This window comes from Hypomesus nipponensis, chromosome 13 (genome assembly GCF_054491055.1).
Source record: "Hypomesus nipponensis isolate SF chromosome 13, ASM5449105v1, whole genome shotgun sequence".
NCBI lineage: Eukaryota > Metazoa > Chordata > Actinopteri > Osmeriformes > Osmeridae > Hypomesus > Hypomesus nipponensis.
The window spans coordinates 10,851,800-10,872,475 of record NC_140373.1 but is presented as its reverse complement, the minus strand read 5'-3'; the positions used below and the strand labels follow the sequence as shown (position 1 = coordinate 10,872,475).

Sequence of the window (20,676 nt, the reverse complement as noted above, 5' to 3'; positions counted from 1 at the left end):
ATGATTTGCATGCATTATATCTACAGTATTCATCTTTCATAGGAACTCAACACTTAAGTAAGAAAACCATTGCACTGCATTGACAACAAGACAATAAATCAACTAGCACCAAAGATCCTGCCGGCATTAGTGGCAATAAACCGACAAGGAAAACCTCTATAAAAACACCCCAAAAAACTGGACCAGTTGACAATAGCACCTTTGACAGTTGTTGTTCTTTTCATTGAGAGGCTTATAGTGTAAAATATACCCTTGTGTTTTTGGCAACATTTGGGGGTAATTATTTGAGGTAGCCATTTAGATATCAAAATGAAGGTGAGCATCTTTCATGAATTTAGAACAAGAACACACTTTACCGTCGTTTTTTACGATTTATTTATCACCAGAAAATGGTACATGACATTTGTTGCTTTCAATGTCCTTCCGCAGTGGTAAAACAGCAAAGTCACCTGTGTTTCATTGTGTTTTTTTTCTCAAACTCCAGGGGGGATTTTACACTTTGTAAGTATATATATTATTTTCTTGTTGCCAGTGGAAACAAAAGCTTCTTTTAAGTGTCCATGTTGTAGGCTTCGGTTGAAGGAGCAGTCCCAAAACTGTTTCTGTCTTCAGAAGAGTAGCATTAAGCATGTGGACCAGTGGCAGCCGAATGAGTTTTCAATGCATAGAAAAAAGATTTAGAGATGACTGCTAGAAAACAAAAATTCATGTCCAGATTTTTTCTTTCTTTTTACAAGAAGCAAACGGGGCCAACTTCAACGCCAAATTCCTGATCAGGTGCACCAACGTCCATAGGAGCGATGTCAATGATTGGCAGGCGAGATGTTTTAGATGTTTTGTAATCGATGACTGTCTTGCCCCATGTGCCAGTGTGTGACTGTGGAGGGAGAACAGGAAATGAGGTCAAAACCAAATAGTCACAAGCAGCAAAAAAAGAGAACAGTAGACTTATTTCCTCATCTCAAACATGGAAATGACTAGAATCAAGGCTACAAAGGGCATAAACGTATCAAAGGTCCAAGAGGTTATGTGAAGGTGTGTAAAGACTGGGGGAGAGTTGTAGGTGAGACTGGCGTGTGAGAGAGAGGCGCTCTCACCGTGCAGCCGTCCTCGGTGACGCTGTAGGTGAAGCGGCTGTTGCCCTCGGCTCTGATCTCGATGTCGTTGGAGCCCTGCAGCAGTACAGCCTTCTTCAGGTTGCCGCTGGCCTGGTCCATGTAAGCGATGCTGTTCTTGCAGTGGTAGGTGACATTCTGAGAGGCCTCGTTGGACATGAGGCGCATGAAGGCCATCTGGATGTTGACGTCATCGGCGTCGGCGCCATCTGTGCCATACTGGAACTGCGTGGAGGGAGAAAGAGAGACCAAAATAGAGTCGATGGAGGGAGAGAAAGAGAGAGAGAGAGGAGCATGGGGTTTTAGGGCTGTCGACGAAGACAAGCTCACGATTCGGAGTTTGCTACAGTCACGGGGACAACGTTGTTCTGCATGCCCACTGTCAGTGTCATTTGGTTCAGCCGTAGTTCCTCACCTGGAATCCACCAGTCATAGACTCGCTGAACCACACGTGCTTCTTCTCCCTGATGTTCTTGCTGGTGTACCAGTTCTTCATGGGGATGCTGGACTGGGCTGGGTAGACGCAGGTCTCCCCAGTCTCCATGTTGCAGTGGACCTTGACGGCATCAAGAGGAGATCCCTGGTTGGGGTCGACCCAGTACTGGCCTGTGTGGGGGGGGACACACAAGATCGTGATCAGAGCCATGGAGACGTCCCACAATCGCTCGCTCACAAGGGGGCCTGTACTCTGGCGGTGGCTCTGCTTCGCTTGGAGGTAGGGTTGGCTCCCAAGCTCCGCTGGCTACTGGTGTCAGCTCACCGCTCTTCCAGTCAGGGTGGCACATCCTGATGTCACGGCACATGCGGGCGGGGTTCTTCTGGGTTCCCTCGGGGCTGCGGAGGTTCTCAATCTTCTGGCTCAGGGTCTTCAGGGTGGTGTCCACCTCCATGTCACGGTCACGCATCATGTTGGGATCGTCAGAGCGGTAGCTACGGTAGGGATCTGGGGCCTTCTCCTGCAGAGGCTGGCTGACGAACATGTCGAATCCGCTTCCGGGGGGTCCAGGGGGGCCGGGGGGGCCGGCAGCACCAGGACTACCCTGGGTTGAGAAAGAAATTCAAGAACAAAAGTTTGTTTGACCAACTCCATGGTGAGTTCAAGTACACTTCAGTGAACGGTTGAAGTACGTGTGTGTGTGTGTGTGTGTGTGTGTGTGTGGATCAGAGTGCCCAGTTAGGACTTACAGCAGGTCCAATCTCTCCATTGCGACCGCGGGGTCCAGGGGGCCCAATAGGTCCAGGCAGACCGTTCATGCCATCTTTACCGGGGGAGCCAGAGCTGCCAGAAGGTCCCTATGGAACACAAGGAGCCCATCTTCAGAAACAGCTTCTCCACAACGACATTGCCTTGCTCAGACATGAAACAACAATCCTATATTCTCCCAAATGTCATAGCTGGACAAGTGGATTATGTGTATGCTGCAACATATACACTGTAGCTGCTTAAATGGAGTGTTTGTGTCCCACCATGACACTATAAACTGGAATATAACAGGGCTTAATGATTACACAATTCATAAGCCCAGATATATACAGTGTCATGTATTGGTAGAAGAGTAGAGTCCTCAGATTATTATTCTTGTTCTGTGTGAGTCTAGTGTGTGAGTGAGACTGCAGCAGCACTGAGACATACTCTGGGTCCTGCAGGTCCATTGGCACCAGCAGGTCCTTGTTCTCCAGCGGAACCCTACACAAAGATACAGGGGGAGAAAATGGACGAATCACTTGACAGTTCTCAAAACAGCATCAGGATGATCAACAGTAGAACCCAGAAGCAAGTCATCAACTCTCAAGACGGCAACAGTGTTTTTGAGGGAATGTTCATTCTTGTGGATGATGAACGGGTTGCGTCATGATACGTCTTTGTGCTTGTGCAGTTTGACAGTTTGCCAATCGTGCTTTTGAACGCTGTGCTTATAGCGTGTGCCTGTTGTCGTACTCACAGCAGTTCCGGGCAGACCCTGCATGCCGGTGAATCCTCTATGTCCCTTGTGGCCTCTCTCGCCAGCCTCGCCAGCCTCTCCCTTGTCACCACGACCACCAGCTGGGCCCTGCGATTGGGGAGGTCAATGGGAGGTCAGCGCAAACAGGAGACAACATGAGAAATGTCCAGTACAATTTAATGTTTGTGTGTTTGTATTTTCAGTTTGTGGCTGAAGAAACTTTGAACGCACATTAGCACCACGAGCACCAGCGGGGCCAGCGGGTCCGGCAGGACCAGCAGGACCCTGAGAGAGAGAGAGAGAGAGAGAGAGACAAAGAAAAATAGAGAGAAAGAAAGCGAGAGAGAGAGAGAGAGAGAGAGAGAGAGAGAGAGAGATAGAGAGAGATAGAGAGAGAGAGAGAGAGAGAGAGAGAGAGAGAGAGAGAGGGGAGAGAGAGAGAGAGGGAAAAAAGACAATAAATTAGTTTACTGCATGTTCTACAATTGCAAATAGTACAGCCCTGGTCAATAGCACTTTCTTTATGTACTTATTTCCACGGGCTAACTGACACAGATAGAAGACATGGATGTGAAACGGTTGAAGATAAAATCAGAAGGTCCTTACGGCCTCTCCACGATCACCAGTCTTGCCAGAGGGTCCGACGCCTCCAGGGGCTCCAGGAGCACCAGGGGCCCCGGGGATACCAGCATTACCGGACTCTCCACGGTCTCCCTACCATGAACACACACACACACAGCCATGGCGCTAAATTAGACTCAGTAGAAAAGAACTGGGCAAGTATATGGGCATTTCAACTGTTGAAATGTCTTTTCAATCCAAAATAACTTTGGAAGTTCAAGTTCAGGTGGATATATTTAGGGGGATGCTGGGGGCGTACCTTGGGTCCAGCAGGGCCATCCCGACCGGGGGCACCATCGTGACCTGTTGATCCCTGTGGATGGAACCAGAAGCTGGTTAACTCAGAATGACAGAACAGATGGCCCGTGGGTCTGGACATGCTATTCCTAGGTTAAAGTAGCCCAGGTCTTTTACCTCACGTCCAGCTTCGCCAGGTGGTCCAGAGAGTCCAGGGGGGCCCATGGGGCCTGGAGGGCCTCGCTCACCCAGAGATCCAGAAGGTCCCTGTTTGCCAGGCTCACCCTGTGTAGGATTAGGATTGGGATTAGGGCTTGGTCAGACCTCTAGATATACAGGTGGGACAAATACCTGTAACCTGTAGAACGTACATTGAAGTTGCTGATGGGGTTAAATATGAGGTCAACAAGAGGAATCCCTTCGGAAAATATAAGAATAAATCGGAGGTGATGCTCGATCTTTGCCTTTTTTGGTAATTTTTATATCTTGAAGGAGAACTGAAAATACACTCGCTCTCAATGACAGACACAAAGTTCTCATTCTGGGACTTAAGGGGAACTCACTGCAGGTCCGGGAAGACCGCTGAAGCCACGCTCTCCACGCTGTCCTGGCAGACCAACAATACCACGCTGTCCAGCGATACCGCTGGGTCCAGCAATACCAGCAGGACCCTGAAGGAAGACACAGAGGCTGAGGTTAGCCACTGCTCAGGAACACCACAGACTAAGAACAAGATTCAAATTCACAGTTTGCATTTTGCATTAGAATGATTTATTTTTATTCCTGAATGATTTATTTTATTATCTGTATGATCTATGCTAGTTTAGTTCTCAGTTTACTTGCCATTGGTTTTAAGGTGTGCTAACTTCTGTTTATTTCTCGTATGTGAGAGAAATGTTAGTGATGTGTGAGCCAAATTCCCCGTATGCGTACACACACTTGGTATATGAAGCTGATTCTATGACTTTTCCAAACATAAACGACTGAATGGATGCGTCAAATGGGCGACTTAACTCAAAATAGTAAATGATCAATCAAATAATAGTCGTTGCGTTTAGGCATATTTCACAGTTTGACTTACAGGGGAGCCATCAGAACCAGCAGATCCCTTCTCTCCAGTTGGTCCAGGGGGGCCGGCGGCGCCAACCTCTCCAGGGCGACCAGCAACACCAGTCTCACCGCGACCACCCTTCTGGCCCTCTTTCCCAGCAGGGCCAGTGGCACCAGGGGCTCCAGCACCTCCCTGGAAAAGCCAAAAGAAGATGGAAACAAGGCGACGACAGGGACGGTTCTCAGGTAAATGACGAGCTTATTTACCAACGCTGTGAACATATTTCCCATGTTATGGATGGAATACTAGGTTTAAAATCGACTCTGTTTTGAATAGATATATACAGGATTTGAATGAAGTATCGTGTGAAGCTCAGTGTGTGTGGGAGGTTCTCTGTGAACGTACAGCAGGGCCGGGGGGTCCAACTCTACCAGCGGGTCCGGGGAAACCAGTAGCACCCTACAGACAGACCAAAAAAAACATGTTGATTCACAACTATAAACCGAGTCCTGTTTAGTGTACTTTATTGAGGTCTGGACCTGAAGGAGAAGTTACTTACAGGGGGACCTGCACCACCACGAGCACCCTTAGGTCCGGTTGCTCCAGCGGGGCCCTGAGGAAACACACCAGTGAGTGGAACGCACAATTGTTTGTGTGAGGTCCATTCCTTTTTTAACCGCCCTCAAGTCAGAAATACCTCTTGTGGATCCCTTGGGAACTATGCTATAGCCCTGTGAGGGTATGGGCTGCTGGGTAGAGGGAGGGTGCAGGGTGGAGGGAGGCTGCAGGGTTGAGACGTACCTGGGGTCCAGAGGCACCGGCGGGCCCAGAGGGTCCAGGGGCTCCAGCATCACCCTTGGGTCCAGAGTCGCCGCTCTCTCCCTTGGCACCGGGCTGGCCATCCATACCCTAGTGAGTACCCGAGAACAGGCTGCTCAGGACCATACCAAACACTTGTATCATACTGTCAAAGTTCCATCCGAACAATACCCCCCCCCCCAAAAAAAAGATGAGGGCGAGTTGTTTCAGAGTGGTGTTCCACACTGAGGTGTGCCTGGGTTGGATTCGGAGATGTGTGAGGTGAAGTGAGACGAGCGGGGGGTCATACTTACAGGGGGTCCAGCGAAGCCGGCGGGTCCTGGAGGACCGCTCTCTCCGCGCTCACCCTGCAGGACACAGGAAGAAGCCACCGCTCAGCTGGTGGGCATGGCAAACAGCACGGGTATCTTGCGCAGACTGACTGGGATGTTAACATTCATCTCTGTACTCAGAGGTGTCGAGAATAGGAATCTAACAAGGTGCGGGACCATAAGGATGTTATGGTGACCTGTATTATGTGTGTCTGTACCATTTGATATGTGTGTAGTGTGTGTACTACTATGTACTATATGTGTAGTGTCTGTACTATGTACTATGCAGTGTGTGTAAGGGTACTCACAGGGGAACCACGAGAGCCAGTTGATCCCGCTGGGCCAACAGGGCCACCCTCTCCCTACACAGAGAGGAGAGAAGGAGGAAGTGGAGGAGGAGAGCGGCCATTAGCAAACACGTTTCCAATCATGTTCGTGGACACATGAATAAGCAGATGATCGTCTCATACAGTAGTTAGGCGTTTCTACATTGTTGTTGTGGAACATGCAGAGCGGTGTCGTTTTGGTGGCGTTGCAAATCTCACCTTCTCACCAGGAGCACCGGAGGGCCCAGGAGGTCCAATAGGTCCGGTCATTCCACGCATGCCATCCTTGCCAGCGGCACCATCGGCACCTTTGACACCACCATCACCCTGGCAAGAGAGAGGGACCCGTCAGTCAGCGTACAAAGGTGGAGGCCTTACAGCCCAAGAACTATAGATGACCGCACTCCATCCGTCTGGCTTCTTTCCGGTACTCACCCTGTCGCCTCTCAGACCAGGCAGACCACTGGCACCACGCTCACCGGGCATGCCCTGGAGACCTGGGGGTCCGACTCCCCCGGAGACACCTGCAGCACCAGGCTCTCCCTGGACAAGTACAGGACAGAGAGAGAATGATCCCCTTCAATCACGTTCAAAAAACAAGCGAATCACACACAATGTGAAATAGCCAAATTCTCAGATATGACAAGTCCAAACAAGCATCTGTAGGTTGACATAGAGACCTGACAGAACATGTATGAGAGCTTGGATGTGTGTGTGTGTGTTGGGGCGGGTTGTCTTGTACCTTAGCACCATCGTTGCCAGCGGAGCCAGGGGAACCACGGGGTCCGGTTGGGCCACCAGGCCCGTTGGCGCCACGCTCGCCGGGGAAACCTCTGTCACCCTGGGGGTTAGAGAGGACAACACCAAGGTCAGCACTGACCACTGGAATCTGACCGCTGCTACTTCAGAGGTCACTCGGGGCATCTCTATAGAGATCAGAGGTGTACTTACTCTGGGTCCAGCTGGTCCGGAGCCACCAACCTCACCGGGCACACCCTGTCAAAGAGAGGAGAGCAGACGCACTGAATCACTGAGTGACCGTTAGAAGGCTCGCTTTATTAGGAAGCCTAATATGAGGCTTTGGTCAAACGCTTTGAAGTGGGTTTGAGAAAGCTTGGAGCAAACAACTACTCAAATCCTTTGTGCCTATGACGACTTACGTCATTACGTCTCATCCCCAAATCAATATATAATATTATAAATCAAGATTTGATGAGTTATAATCTCAGAATTGATGTAAACATGGACTACATCTGGGGTGTGGCCTGCTGTGTGTGGTGATATCAGGGGGGCAAAGGAGTGTAGTTGGCTGAATCCTTACCTGCTCTCCAGGCTTGCCAGTCTCTCCAGTAGCACCTTGGGGTCCAGGCAGACCCTGCCAAGAAGAAGAGAAAAAAGTGGGATTTTGAATCAAGTCATGAAACTGAGAGTTGACATGACGATGAGGATGGACTGGGGATTGTAGGCGATGTCAGGGCTTAGTTGATACCTGGAAGCCGTTGGAACCAACTGGGCCTTGCTCTCCTCTCTCTCCAGCACCACCCTAGCAACAGGATCACAAGGCATTGATATTTAGACACAGGAACATTTGAATCCAACCATGAATATTTTTCCTACTAGCAAAATGTGCAACTACTCATTATGTCAATGACGACACAGGTTTAAAGAGAGGAGCTTTTTGTCCGTGTCTTGGTTGGGTATGAGCACTCACAGCAGGGCCTGGAGCACCAGGTGCACCAGCATCTCCATCTTTGCCTGGGGCACCCTAGAAATGGAAACAGATCCCAGTCAAGATCCATCCAGCCAAGTACACACACTCTATGGCTGTACAAGAACATGCGTAGCTGTCCTAAACAGTACACTACAAGTGACAAGCACAAATGCGTCCGTTTGCTTGAAACCTCTTTCGAGGCTTTATGTCAACACCATGAATGTCAACGCTAATCAGCACGATGTAACTATAAACCCAATGACTTACAATAGCACCAGTAGGTCCAGCAGCACCTCTCTCTCCGGGCTTGCCACCCTCACCCTGGGGAGAAGATAGACCGGAGCAGGCATTACAACCAAACATCCAGGGTAGTTTGAGACAGTAGGCCAAACAAGCTTGACGACCACATAAACTTCACCATGAAGAGGTCTTCATTGAAAGTCAAAATATAGTGTTCACGGGGGGTAGTAAACCACTGGATTTTGTTTCGCTGTTTTAGAGCTGACATTTTGTATAAGAGGATATATTCCTCCTATTGTTTGAGGTAGGGGTGAGCGTTGGGTAAGTTGTAATTACTCACAGCAGTTCCCTTGGGTCCGGGGAATCCCATGACTCCAGGCTGACCTCTAGATCCAGCAGGGCCGGCGGGTCCGGCGCGGCCATCTTGTCCTGGGGCACCCTACACCCCAACAACAACGACAGAAGGCATGAGAAAAAATGCTCTCCTCAAGCAGTGAAACACGGTCCGCATTTAAGGTGGGACGCAATGGATCCATGAAATGTTTATTCCGAGTTTATAAACAACAGAACTCACTGCAGGGCCAGCTTTGCCATCGGGTCCAGGGCTTCCTGGGCTACCAGTCATACCCTAATGTTGGGCGAGAAGAACACATGAAAGGTCAGAAACATGCAGGTGCTGTTCTTCTCCAACATGTCTACATGACTTGCATCCGACCAAGGGTATATTAGAAATCAAATGAGAACTGCAATCCCCAAACACGTTTGTCTTCAAACATCAATCTCACCTTGGAACCGGGCATCCCAGGCTCACCAGGGCGTCCACCCTCGCCGGTGGCTCCCTGAGCTCCCATTGGACCAGGGGCACCACGCTCACCAGCACCGCCCTATCAGAGGAAAGGAGAGAGTGGATGATTCTCCAAAATGGCTGCCGTGGCATTCCAACGGAAGGAAGGCCCATGCCTGCACGCTAAAGAGTTTTGTGTGGATGTATAGTACATGTTGTGATGAATGGATGGGTTTGCTGTCATCTTGGATTGCCCTCCAATCTAATGAGACTCCATGTATGCCCCTAACGCTACCTGGATGGATGAAGATTGAGTGAACTTTGACTTACGACACCACCAACACCTCCATCAGCACCAGGGAAACCACGGTTGCCGGGGGCACCCTGAAAAAGAAGGCAGGTACGGAGCGTTACCATGGCAATCGGGAGAGCCCCAGCCAGAGGTATGGACCGGGTCCCCTGGGAATTCGACCTAGAGAGGTCAGAAGGGGAGGGGGGATGGGGAGGGAAATGAAGGGGGGGGGGACTTACACGCTCTCCAGGGGGTCCACGGGCCCCAGCACCACCGGGCTCACCACGGGCTCCTCTCTTTCCCTCCTCTCCAGAGGGGCCAGCGGCTCCCTGCACTCCAGCGGGGCCCTGGATGATAGGACACAAAGAGTGGACATCCGTTAGTTTAACAGTCTGGATACGTTTAGCCATGTCGCTGCAGGACCATTGTTGCATAGTCATCGCAAAAACTTACATTCTCTCCCTTGGCACCGGGCTCTCCCTTGGCTCCAGGAGCTCCTGTCTCACCCTGTTGGGAGCAGACCAGAGAAAGGCGATGAGGCCACGCTCACCACCGCCTCATCAGAGAGGGAGAAGCTTTAAGCTGTGGTGTCTGGCAGCGCTACTCACGTTGTTCCCCTTAGGACCTGGGGCACCAGCACCACCAACAGCTCCAGCTGGCCCACGGCCACCAGGGAAGCCTGGGGCTCCAGCAATACCGACAGCACCCTGTGTCGAATCACAAAGAACACATGAGGTGATGGCCGCATAAGGTGTTACTCACGTCCACCGATCTGATCTGTCGATGTTTGACAGATGCCCAGCGTGCTGGTACTTACAGGAGAGCCTTTAGCACCAGGGGAACCATCGGATCCGGGGCTGCCCTGTTGGATGAGATGAAAAATCAATCCAAAAAACTGAGTTGACCCTTACACTAGCCATGGGTTCAAAGGTCACAAAGCAACATGGTTGAGGCAGCCGTGATCCTGGCCAGAGTGACTCACAGCAGGGCCAGCAGAACCAGCGGGTCCGGGGTTACCAGGCTCTCCACGGGATCCCTGGGGGCCTTCTGAGCCACGACCTCCCTGGGGGCCAGTCTCTCCCTATAGGTGGGGTAGGGGGGTGGAAACAGCACTAAAGATCACACACACATCTCATCATGTGTCCTGTGTGTGTACATGTGTGTGTGTCAACAAGGGTGGGATTTAACATGTTGTGGATGTACATGCCATGCCAAAAGGAAATAATCCATTTCAGCTTTCGGTGCATCTGCAAACTAAGAACATACTCTTCCCAGTGGGAAGCAGACTCAAGGTTTAGGGAGTACAGTATACCAACATAGCTACAGTCCTGTAATAGATGTAAAAGCTCTATTTTCACAAACCCTTTCACTTCAAACCTTTTTAAATAAATGGTTTATGTACATATTATAAATAAACTCAATGCTGAATAATGTTAATTAAATATCTTATAACATAAACTTCTTGCCAGGTTGTGCAGAGATATCCAGGCTAAACCTGACACTGGAGGTGCCTCCATTAATATGGTGGCTTTTACTGGTTCCACAGTCTGACCTAACAGCGTCCCCTTCAGTCCCCTTGTAACTGACAGCCCTATGGCTGTACCCAGCAGGGGCTGGCACAGGCTCGAGACTGCGCCACCTGGTGGCCACGGCCTCTACCTGCTGCTGGCAGAACCCACGGCTCCAGGTGAAGGAGGGGGAAGAAGAGTAGGGGGATGAAGGGATGAAGTGATGGAGGGATGTCGGGAAATAGTTTGTCTCGAGTTGATTCATTAACTTTGACAAATAAGTATGGCAAAGTTTGCCTCACAAGTGGCTACATTGTGACAAAAGCATTGTTGGGCTTCTGTTTTGTCAGCATGACCTGAGTGTCAGATTGTGGAACCGCTACCGGAGGGCAGTGGTTTTATGCGTGTGAGAAGGTTCCCTACAGCCTTAGTGACTGGTAAGGTCTGGTAAGCTGATGGAGTCAGAGGACAGTGAAGGGAGACCAGAGAGGAGCCTGACCTTAGCTCCAGCACCACCAGGGAATCCAGGAGGACCAGCAGGGCCAGTGGGACCCTGACAGAGGAAAGAAACACAACATCTCATTCAGAAAGCCCACAAACAGACATGTACAGTCATGATACAGTCCTCCTATTGGGTGTTGAGCTGAGCAAACAAATCATAACGTCGAATTATAGTCAATGGATGTGCATTTCTTAGAACCTCTGGAAATGGTCATGTGCAACTATGTGAATCAAATCCCACAACTTGGTCATGTGCAACTATGTGAATCAAATCCCAAAACTTGGTCATGTGCAACTATGTGAATCAAATCCCAAAACTTGGTCATGTGCAACTATGTGAATCAAATCCCAAAACTTGGTCATGTGCAACTATGTGAATCAAATCCCAAAACTTGGTCATGTGCAACTATGTGAATCAACTTTGATGGGAGTCGGCAGTGCAATTGAGTTGGTGCGACGAAGGAGAAGGATGCTTACAGGTGGACCAGCGGCGCCTCCGTTGCCATCGTTACCGCGGGCGCCCTATAAGAGACGGGGGAAGAAAACAATGCTGTCAGGCCTAAGAGCGGTAATATCAAACATGAGCTGAAACGTCCAATTCGTTCATCCAAAGGCTTCGTGTTTGGAAGGACTTGCTTGAAAGTCCACTTGACTTGTTTCCCTTAAGGGGAAGCTTATCTTGGGTCTCCTATCCAGCAAGCGAGAGAGATATAGACCTCAACACAATATGAGTGCTACTATATGTATAGTGCACTCACAGAAGGGCCAGGGGGTCCGGGGCGGCCTCTCTCACCAGGAAGACCACGAGCGCCCTGGACAAGACAAGTTCAGTTAGTAAAGAAGGAATGACATCTACGGAAGTTCACATTTGACTGTTGACGTCCAAAATCGACCTATTTGTCAGTTGTACTGTACACATGTGGAGTCGGATGAGTAAGTGGGGACTGCTGTTACTGCGATAGCGAGCGCTCACCATGACACCGGGGGTGCCGTTCTCACCAGAGGAACCAGGTTCTCCCTAAGAACAAGCAGAAGAGTGAGGGTCAAAGTTCATCCCTCCGCATGAGGTAAACATATGATATTCGAACCTTATTCTTATCAGTCAGCACGGTCTCTCATGTTACCTTGGGTCCAGCGGGGCCAGAATCTCCCTTAGCACCATCCAGCCCGCTGAAGCCCTGGAGAGGAAATCAGACAAACCCAATCAGATTTGGTTGGCGTCATAACATAAGGTTGTGTCTGAAAGGAACGATGATTGAAGACAACTTTTTCGCGAGAATTTCGAAAACTCACTCTGTGTCCCTTGATGCCGGGCAGTCCGGGAGTTCCGGGGAATCCACGAGCACCCTGTGAGACAAAAAACAAGCGACCGTTACCGACCCCTTGGCCCACGTACATCGTCACTTCGAAATTCGCTGGATCTCACGACGTAAACTACGGCGCTAATTGCCGTACAACGGATGGAGCTGTTAGGCTCTACGGCCGAGAAGAACCAGAGGCGGCGAGGAAGAGTCAAAGTCGGGGTCCACCGAGGGCGCTGTGAACCGTTCCCCTGAAGGCTGGAACACTCACCTGGGGGCCTGCGGCTCCACGCTCTCCAGGACGACCAGCCTTGCCGGGCTCACCCTGCAGAGAAGAACGGAGGAGAGGAGGGAGGGTTGAATAGCTGAAAAAAGGAGACTGGCTTCATGAACAGAAAGTAGGTTTTGGTATTCAAAGCAACATACGTCGTCTCCGTTCTTCCCTGGAGGCCCTCCGGGACCACGGGGGCCCATGGGACCCTGTGAAAGACAAAGACATAACGATGAGTCACAGGAAATGCTGTATGTTTGTGTCTGTCTGTGTGTGTTCACCTGCTTGTGTGTGTCTGTTTGTGTGTGTGTGCAATGGGGTGTGCTTGCGTGTTTGAATGTGTGCATGTGTGGGTGCTGTGCACGTGTGTTGCTTGAGTTTTGTTCTTTTTTTTTGCATTAAAAGGAAGGGGAGGGAGGGATTTGACAGTGTGTCATCGTGTCAGGAAACAGGATGTGACATCGGGGCATACTTACAGAAGCTCCGGGCTCGCCAGGTTCACCTGGGGATCCAGTGAAACCCTGAGGGCCCTAATTGGAGAAAGAAAACACTTATCAACAATGTCAGGACACTCAAATCCTCCAAAACATATCACTTCACTACTCATGGATTATCCAGAAATAATCGAATTTTCTTAAAAAATGTATTAAGCACCAACGGACCTCATTTGATTAAAAATGTTTACAGTTTGATCAAAAGTACTTACTGAGGAACCTGGGGGGCCGGGGGGGCCACGGGGACCCATGGGACCCTTGGGAAAAACACAGGATGTTGTCACAGAACATCCTTGATACAACAGTAGGTGTCCTGTTTATGTATTGCTGTCATTTTAAGCTGTCGTGTATTTCCAGTCATTGCTGTATGGACAGATGTTGATTACTCTTATGGACGATCTTGCATCGTGCATTTTTTACGCAAAAGGTTTTGTGCTTTTGTCTCTACAACATGCTGGTCTGCAGTTGCTAAGCAATGACAAGATCAGGGTGGGATAGAATGACAGAAGGAAAGACGTACCATTGGGCCAGGGACTGCAGGTCCGCTTGACTTATCAGAACCATAGCTCATCTGAGGAAGGTGGTTCTGCAGGCAAGGAGGAGAGAATAAGGTTAGCCTCAGATCAGGGCTACAACAACAAACTGAGAGCTTTTTGGTTTGAGAAGTTTTTTTCTCTGCACGTTGGAATTAGACCCTGACTAAATGTTATGGCTCTGATTCTTTAAATCCCTCATTTCTGTTTGTAATCTGTCAGGCCCTGGCAGACATCTTAAATTCATAGTGAGCAGGACTAATTAAATCTAAGCCATTTATCTACTGCTTCAGAAGAACCTGAGTGACTGTCCAGAAAAACTAGCTTAGCTCCTGTCCTGACAATCTATGAGTTTTCAGTTGTAACTGCGGAATCGCTCTCTCACTCATTGTCTACACTCTACACCAGACCACCAATCAGGACCCAAGTGACTGGCCCACCAATTAAGAGGCAGGGATCTATTCCACCAATCAGGAACAAGGGAACTGTTCCCAACTCGAGTGCTAAATGGGCCACGTGGGACTCTCTCACGAGTTCAAAGTTGTACTCATCTCTTCTATAAGGTAGAAAAGGTAAAGTACTGGTAGACTAATAAATGATCACCAAATCCACATACTCCGCCAAGGCCAGGGGGTCCAGGGGGGCCGGGGGGTCCAGGGAGTCCAGGCTGGCCAGGGATGCCATCGTTTCCTGGCAGGCCGGGAAGACCCTGGGCACACACACAGAACCAGAATTCAACTACATTCTCACTGCTGTGCTCCACACATCAATGATCCCATGTTGTCATAGACCAGTAAGGTGTATGGATGGCACTGATTGATTAATAGCAGAGGCAGGCACACAACTCTGTGTAAATCAGCAGAGACCACATGCCTTCTTTGAAGTCATAGGGAACTAAGAAGATCACCCTCAAGAGAATGAGGTCAAAGGTCACTAGGTCGAAACTGGCAGTGCCCTTGACTCTGACCTTAAATGGACAGATTCTCACATTTCTCTCAAATTATGGATTCATTAATACACTATCTTAAATTGTGAGGTGAATCCCTGATAACAAAGCCTTAATGTTTGGGCTGGCACCATTGCATGGAGTGAGACGAAGCTGGGCTTAGGGTTAGGGTTAGGACCGTAAGGTGATTGAGAGATAAGTCTGGGGTTAGGGATAGGGTTTAGGACAGTTAGGTGACATAATATAGGACTGGGCCTGCATCCTCTTTTAGAGCTGCTGTGACAGGATTCAAACCATGCACACATCAAGGTGGTACATACATCGTCTCCTTTGGGGCCATCATCTCCCGCGGGTCCCTGAGACAAAAGGAGAGGAAGAGAGAATATCATCAGGACATGGAGAATATCATCAGGACATGGTTCCAGCCCTGAGCTGGGATATGAAGGCAGGGTTGCTTACATTATGGGTCAAAACTACATCGAACACGAATGCAGGTATTTAAGCTATAATTCATGTGTAATCAAATAGAACACGTATCAAGCTAAATTACTTTCTGTAACAAACAGAAAATAGTAAATAACAAGTGTTGTTGTTTACATTGTGAATACCTATTTACATTGGAAAAAGGTATATAAAGAAAATATTTACCACTGGCACCGGGCCACCTAAGAAACAAATTGAGAAAAAAAAAAATAGCATTAAAACACATTTCAAACACATACATAATGGAAGGTAATGCAGTTTACCTCTGGCTAAGCAGAAAATCTTTATAAATGTTAATAATCAAAATAACAATTATGATGTAACGTTCATTTAGCACAATGTTTTTATCTAAAGATGTGAACTGTACAGGGGGATTTGAACCTGCAACACCTTGCTATCGAGAGCCCTGCCGTTACCTAGTCCCAGTGATACATTTTACTACTGTAGCGAAGCCTTCTAGGGAATTAGAGCTTGTCCTGTATGCAGTTATATAATATATTGTTCAACGGTAGGCAGTTGTGAGGTAAGTTGTCCTATGGTAAGCAGACCTATAATGGGCAGTTCAATGGTGGTTAGACATATGCTAGGCAGTGCTATGGTATGTAGGCAGTCCTATGGTAGGTAGGCAGTGCTATGGTAGGTAGGAAGTCTTATGGTAGGTAGGTTGTACTATGGTAGGCAGTGCTATGATAGGCAGTGCTATGGTAGGTAGAAAGTCTTATGGTAGGTAGGTAGTACTATGGTAGGCAGTGCTATGGTAGGTAGGAAGTCTTATGGTAGGTAGGCAGAACTATGGTAGGCAGTGCTATGGTAGGCAGTGCTATGGTAGGCAGTCCTGTGGTAGGTAGGAAGTCTTATGGTAGGTAGGCAGTACTATGGTAGGCAGTGCTATGGTAGGTAGGAAGTCTTATGGTAGGTAGGCAGTACTATGGTAGGCAGTGCTATAGTAGGCAGTGCTATGGTAGGCAGTACTATGGTAGGCAGTGCTATGGTAGGCAGTACTATGGTAGGCAGTGCTATGGTAGGCAGTGCTATGGTAGGCAGTACTATGGTAGGCAGTGCTATGGTAGGCAGTACTATGGTAGGCAGTGCTATGGTAGGCAGTGCTATGGTAGGCAGTGCTATGGTAGGTAGTCTAATGGTATTTATGTCAGTATTAAGGAGTCCTCTGGCAGGTAGGCCTGAGGTAGTTATTGTTATGATGGGTAGTCATATGGTATTTAGGGTTAGGAATGGAAGGTAGTCCAGTGCTAGATAGTCCTATGGTTGATTGGCTTATAGAAGGTAGTCCCATGGTAGGTAAGAGTTTTGAAGGTTGTCCTATGGTTGGCAGGCCTAAGGTAAATGTTTCGTGGGGTATTGTAGTCTTTCGTTATTCTGAATATTCGCACTTAATCAATATAAAGGTTAAATCCAATCAAGGGACAAAAAATGAATTGCAAAAGTGTATCCAAGGCGATTCTTTCCTCAAGTGGTGTGTCCTTGACCTGTAGGTCTGGATAGAGCTCCTCTCTAGGTGTTGACCCCTCCTGTCTGATTACACTCTGACCCTCACTTGTGCCACTAGAGGGCACCATCATGGTACCAAAACACATTTAGGAGGACATCAAGCAACGCTACCGTTTGAGTCGTCGGGGCAAATAGGGCAGCATTCCCCATCGGGAATTTCTGGATTGGCGCAGTCAGTTGTATCCTCGCAAATCACTTCGTCGCACATAACAGTTCCGCTGTCGCACACGCAGATTTGACATGGCTCAGGTTTCCATACATCCTTATCGTTGTACGACTGGCCCTCCAACGTGCAACTGCTGTATCCGCCTGTGAAGAAGGACATTGTTGTAAGTGAAAACAAAAAGTAAAAATGTTTTATCATTTAAACATAAGCATTACATTGTTAGCTCCAAAAGGCAATTGGCCCAATATGCTGCTATACAAAATAAACAGGCCTAAAGGCCAGGTCAAGTCTGAATGCCAGTAGGGCTACATTTTTAAGGTTTATTGTTTAGTCTAGGCCTATAGACTACTGGTTCTTTAATGGCAGCCTAAGAACTGTGATCAGTTACAGCCTAGATATTATACTAAAATAAAATAGGACTATACGCATGTTTTTTTTAAAGGGTTCAGCAAGAGTTGTTAAATATTATAGTTCAAAATAAATTAATTATTTATGGATAACACCTCTGCTAAATTAATAAATGACTAAATGTAAAACAAATATGGAGACATGTAGGCCCAGGCCTAGCATGGTAAAATGTTTGAGGCCTGGCCTGAAGCATGGAAAAAAACACGTGTATGTTTGACAGTGCTAAATATTTCTTAAATTTGCGAACCTGTAGTTAATTATTGCATGAACATGTATGCTTATAAGATGCTTTACAAAAAAATACAAATAATAGGGTGGAGCTGGGTAGGGCATTGCTTTACACTAAAAGGCCACAGGGAGGCGCTCAAAACTCGTAAACGTTTTCAGATCCTCATGGTGTATGCACTGTGATTAATTGATGTCTAGACTTCCACCCGTCGACGTCGGAGTAAAACCGTTCAAGAAAAAAAGTTTATTCTATTCTGATATAGTTAAAGCCAATGTAGTGAAAATATACTAATTCGATGAATTAGTTCAATAAGATAAGTGCTTATTCATCATTATAGATCGTACTGTGCCTGTTCAAGATTTGGCTATAATTTATTCTCGGACTACGTCATTCTGAATTATGGTAGACCGCACTCAAGGCAGATTTCAAACTCATAAGAATCCATACATTTTTGTTGTCTTTACTTTAAAACATTTTCAATTTTCAATCACAATTAAAAAAAATATATTTTCTTTCTTGTGGTTTGTATCCTTATTCTCTACTCCAAATAATTGTGCCATCATGTTATCTCCTCGTGCATCCAAGTTTACAGATGCCACAATTTCCCTTGCCCGAGGGAATACAAATGCGCATTAACAGGGGACGCACTGACTGAGCGTCTAAATGGCTTCCAGATACATGTTCGATCATGTTTGCAGATCAATCCACAATTATTATAGCCATTTATAATCTAAAAAGTATCATAGTTTCCGATTGCAATGCTTTGTCAAGTTTGCCTACTATTTGGAGTCAGGTGTCGCACAAAGCAGCCATCTGATAATCCCCAGAACACAATACACTAAGTGCAAAGCATCCTCGAGCGATATCCAGTTCTCAGAGTGTCTCTGTTCCATAAATTCAGAACAATGTTTGAAAGTCATACTTACTGTCATCCTCGCCTTGACCTCTTGCCAAAAGCACTGTTGCGCTGAGCAACAGCGCTAACCGAATATCCACAAAGCTGAACATGTCTAAATATTAGACATGTAGACTCTTTGAGGCAAGGGGAATCCTTTTTTTCCTCAGACACCAATCATACAAGTTAGGGCCCGGTCTTTGTTACTCCAATCCAGACCCTAGCAGAAACTCCCTACTGCCTAAACAAATGAGTTAGTCTAGCTTTTATATGCCAACGTTTTGGGGAGGGCCTGTGCGCTCAACTTCTTCATGTACAAGCCTCTGAGTCCCTCCTTCACTCTCGAAGGGGCCGCCTTAAAGTGTCAAACAAGTTTACTTTTTTGTTAAATTGTTGATGTGCAAACATGGTTTTTTGAGCTTTTTTCGGATGACTTGACGTGCATTTTAAATGATTATTTTCTCAATTCAACGTTTTTTATCAAGACTAAAAAAGGCTGAATGGTTTATCATTGAACTTGGAGCAACTTGTAAAGATTTACCACGTGTACCACGTTTCATTTGATTGTCGGATTACTCTTTCCATTTCAGAATAAGTTGCACATATCTGGGTTTGGAATAGTAACAGAGTTGTGTGTTGACAGTTTCATGTTTTCAGTTGGTTGGACATGTTGTGTACATAGAACCAAGAATTGATAGAAATGGATTGAAATGTTCTAGAAACTCAACAATTTAACTCAGCTTACATTTAGGCCTGGAGAAGTCACTCAAAACTGATGCATTGTGTGGTGGGCTCGAATGTAATTGGCTATGTCATGTCATGTTTTGGGTGTCATTGTGTTTTGTGTGTCATGTCTATATTTTGTGTTTGCAGTTTGAGAAACTAGTCAAACATAACCCAGTTACAGATTGCAATGCACCATTATATAGCACCTGTGTTAAGTTGCATGTTCATTCAGTGAGTATGGAGGCTATTATTTTCCTTCATGTTTTTTATACACTATCATTTGGGCCTACGGTCTAACTAAACAAATATGTTTCTTTTTAACAATATTTTGATCAAAATGATGAATTCATTGAGTTCCACTCTTTGTTTTTTGGTACCTTTGTCACAAATATAATCATATGCAATATACAGGTAGAATCATCTCTGCCAATCAGGGATGGCTTGTAGGAAAGAAAGAGAGGGAAAAAGAAAGCGAGGGAGGGACATAACCAGAGAGAAAGAAAGAGAGAGGAAGAGAGAGAGAAAGAAAGAAAGAAAGAAAGAAAGAGAAAGAAAGAAAGAAAGAAAGAAAGAAAGAAAGAAAGAGAAGAAAATCTGGCAGTATGACAAAGCACTCGCGTTGCACTGTGGACACGTTGCATCTTTGAGAACCATGGCCCAGATTGACCCCCTCCATTTCTACTCTCATACAGTCTTCTCACTACGTGTCTTTGGTTTAGTCACCGAATGAAGCGCAAAGAACTCTTAAAATGTCATGTATAATCTTCATTACGTTATACTCCGTAATAGTAAGCAAGGAAGCACCTTCCTATTGAGTGAATGTTGTTCTAACAGAAGAGATTTTATGAGTTTAGTTTAAGGGATGTTTAAGAGATTAGGTTGCTGACAGACTAAACATACGATAATAAACAACTTATTTTATAACCTATCATTTAATGGACTCACTATGTTGGCTGGTGAAAGTTTCATCAGTATATTAAAGGTTTCTCATTGGTTGGGACTGCTATTGGGCCTGGCCAACCTGCTTCTAGCAGGATGAACGTCCTAAAACATAGTGGCCATTGCAACACCACAATGTTCAGTCTTACCTTACATTACTAACTTTGCAGTATCCTTAGGTGACCAATCTGTCTCTCCAATGGCAATACGCATCTATCTATAATTCTGCAAATCTATTTCTGTCTCTCTGTGTGTCTTTTGGGTGTCAGTGCCACTTGTGTCATTGTTTGATGAGCCGTTTGCATTCATGAAAAAAG

General features: G+C 47.1%; 1 protein-coding gene across 1 annotated transcript; it reads right to left on the bottom strand.

Moving 5' to 3' along the window:
• Positions 1 to 358: 358 nt before the first annotated feature.
• col1a1b (collagen, type I, alpha 1b) lies at positions 359 to 18,947 on the bottom strand. The gene is made up of 51 exons (XM_084670656.1): positions 18,726 to 18,947; positions 17,108 to 17,305; positions 15,653 to 15,669; positions 15,325 to 15,360; positions 14,675 to 14,767; positions 14,046 to 14,111; positions 13,738 to 13,782; positions 13,508 to 13,561; positions 13,187 to 13,240; positions 13,032 to 13,085; positions 12,753 to 12,806; positions 12,584 to 12,637; positions 12,433 to 12,477; positions 12,218 to 12,271; positions 11,937 to 11,981; positions 11,458 to 11,511; positions 10,433 to 10,531; positions 10,268 to 10,312; positions 10,059 to 10,157; positions 9,904 to 9,957; positions 9,690 to 9,797; positions 9,489 to 9,542; positions 9,160 to 9,258; positions 8,949 to 9,002; positions 8,715 to 8,813; positions 8,402 to 8,455; positions 8,135 to 8,188; positions 7,913 to 7,966; positions 7,745 to 7,798; positions 7,375 to 7,419; positions 7,166 to 7,264; positions 6,859 to 6,966; positions 6,643 to 6,750; positions 6,406 to 6,459; positions 6,080 to 6,133; positions 5,769 to 5,876; positions 5,527 to 5,580; positions 5,373 to 5,426; positions 4,998 to 5,159; positions 4,480 to 4,587; positions 4,094 to 4,201; positions 3,939 to 3,992; positions 3,665 to 3,772; positions 3,290 to 3,343; positions 3,059 to 3,166; positions 2,749 to 2,802; positions 2,301 to 2,408; positions 1,876 to 2,155; positions 1,531 to 1,721; positions 1,098 to 1,340; positions 359 to 877 (listed from the first exon to the last, which is right to left on the bottom strand). Exons 1-51 carry the CDS (start codon positions 18,805 to 18,807, stop codon positions 731 to 733), a joined length of 4,341 nt encoding a protein of 1,446 aa, XP_084526782.1. The 5' UTR covers positions 18,808 to 18,947; the 3' UTR covers positions 359 to 730.
• Between the last annotated feature and the right edge of the window lie 1,729 nt (positions 18,948 to 20,676).

Coding starts and splice junctions, on each gene's coding strand:
- col1a1b (XM_084670656.1), bottom strand. CDS start 18,807: ATGTTCAGCTTTGTGGATATTCGGTTAGCGCTGTTGCTCAGCGCAACA. Junction 2,803..3,058: donor AGGGTCTGCCCGGAACTGCT/GTGAGTACGACA, acceptor ATCTTTGTGTAG/GGTTCCGCTGGAGAACAAGG. Junction 2,156..2,300: donor ATGGAGAGATTGGACCTGCT/GTAAGTCCTAAC, acceptor TTCTCAACCCAG/GGTAGTCCTGGTGCTGCCGG.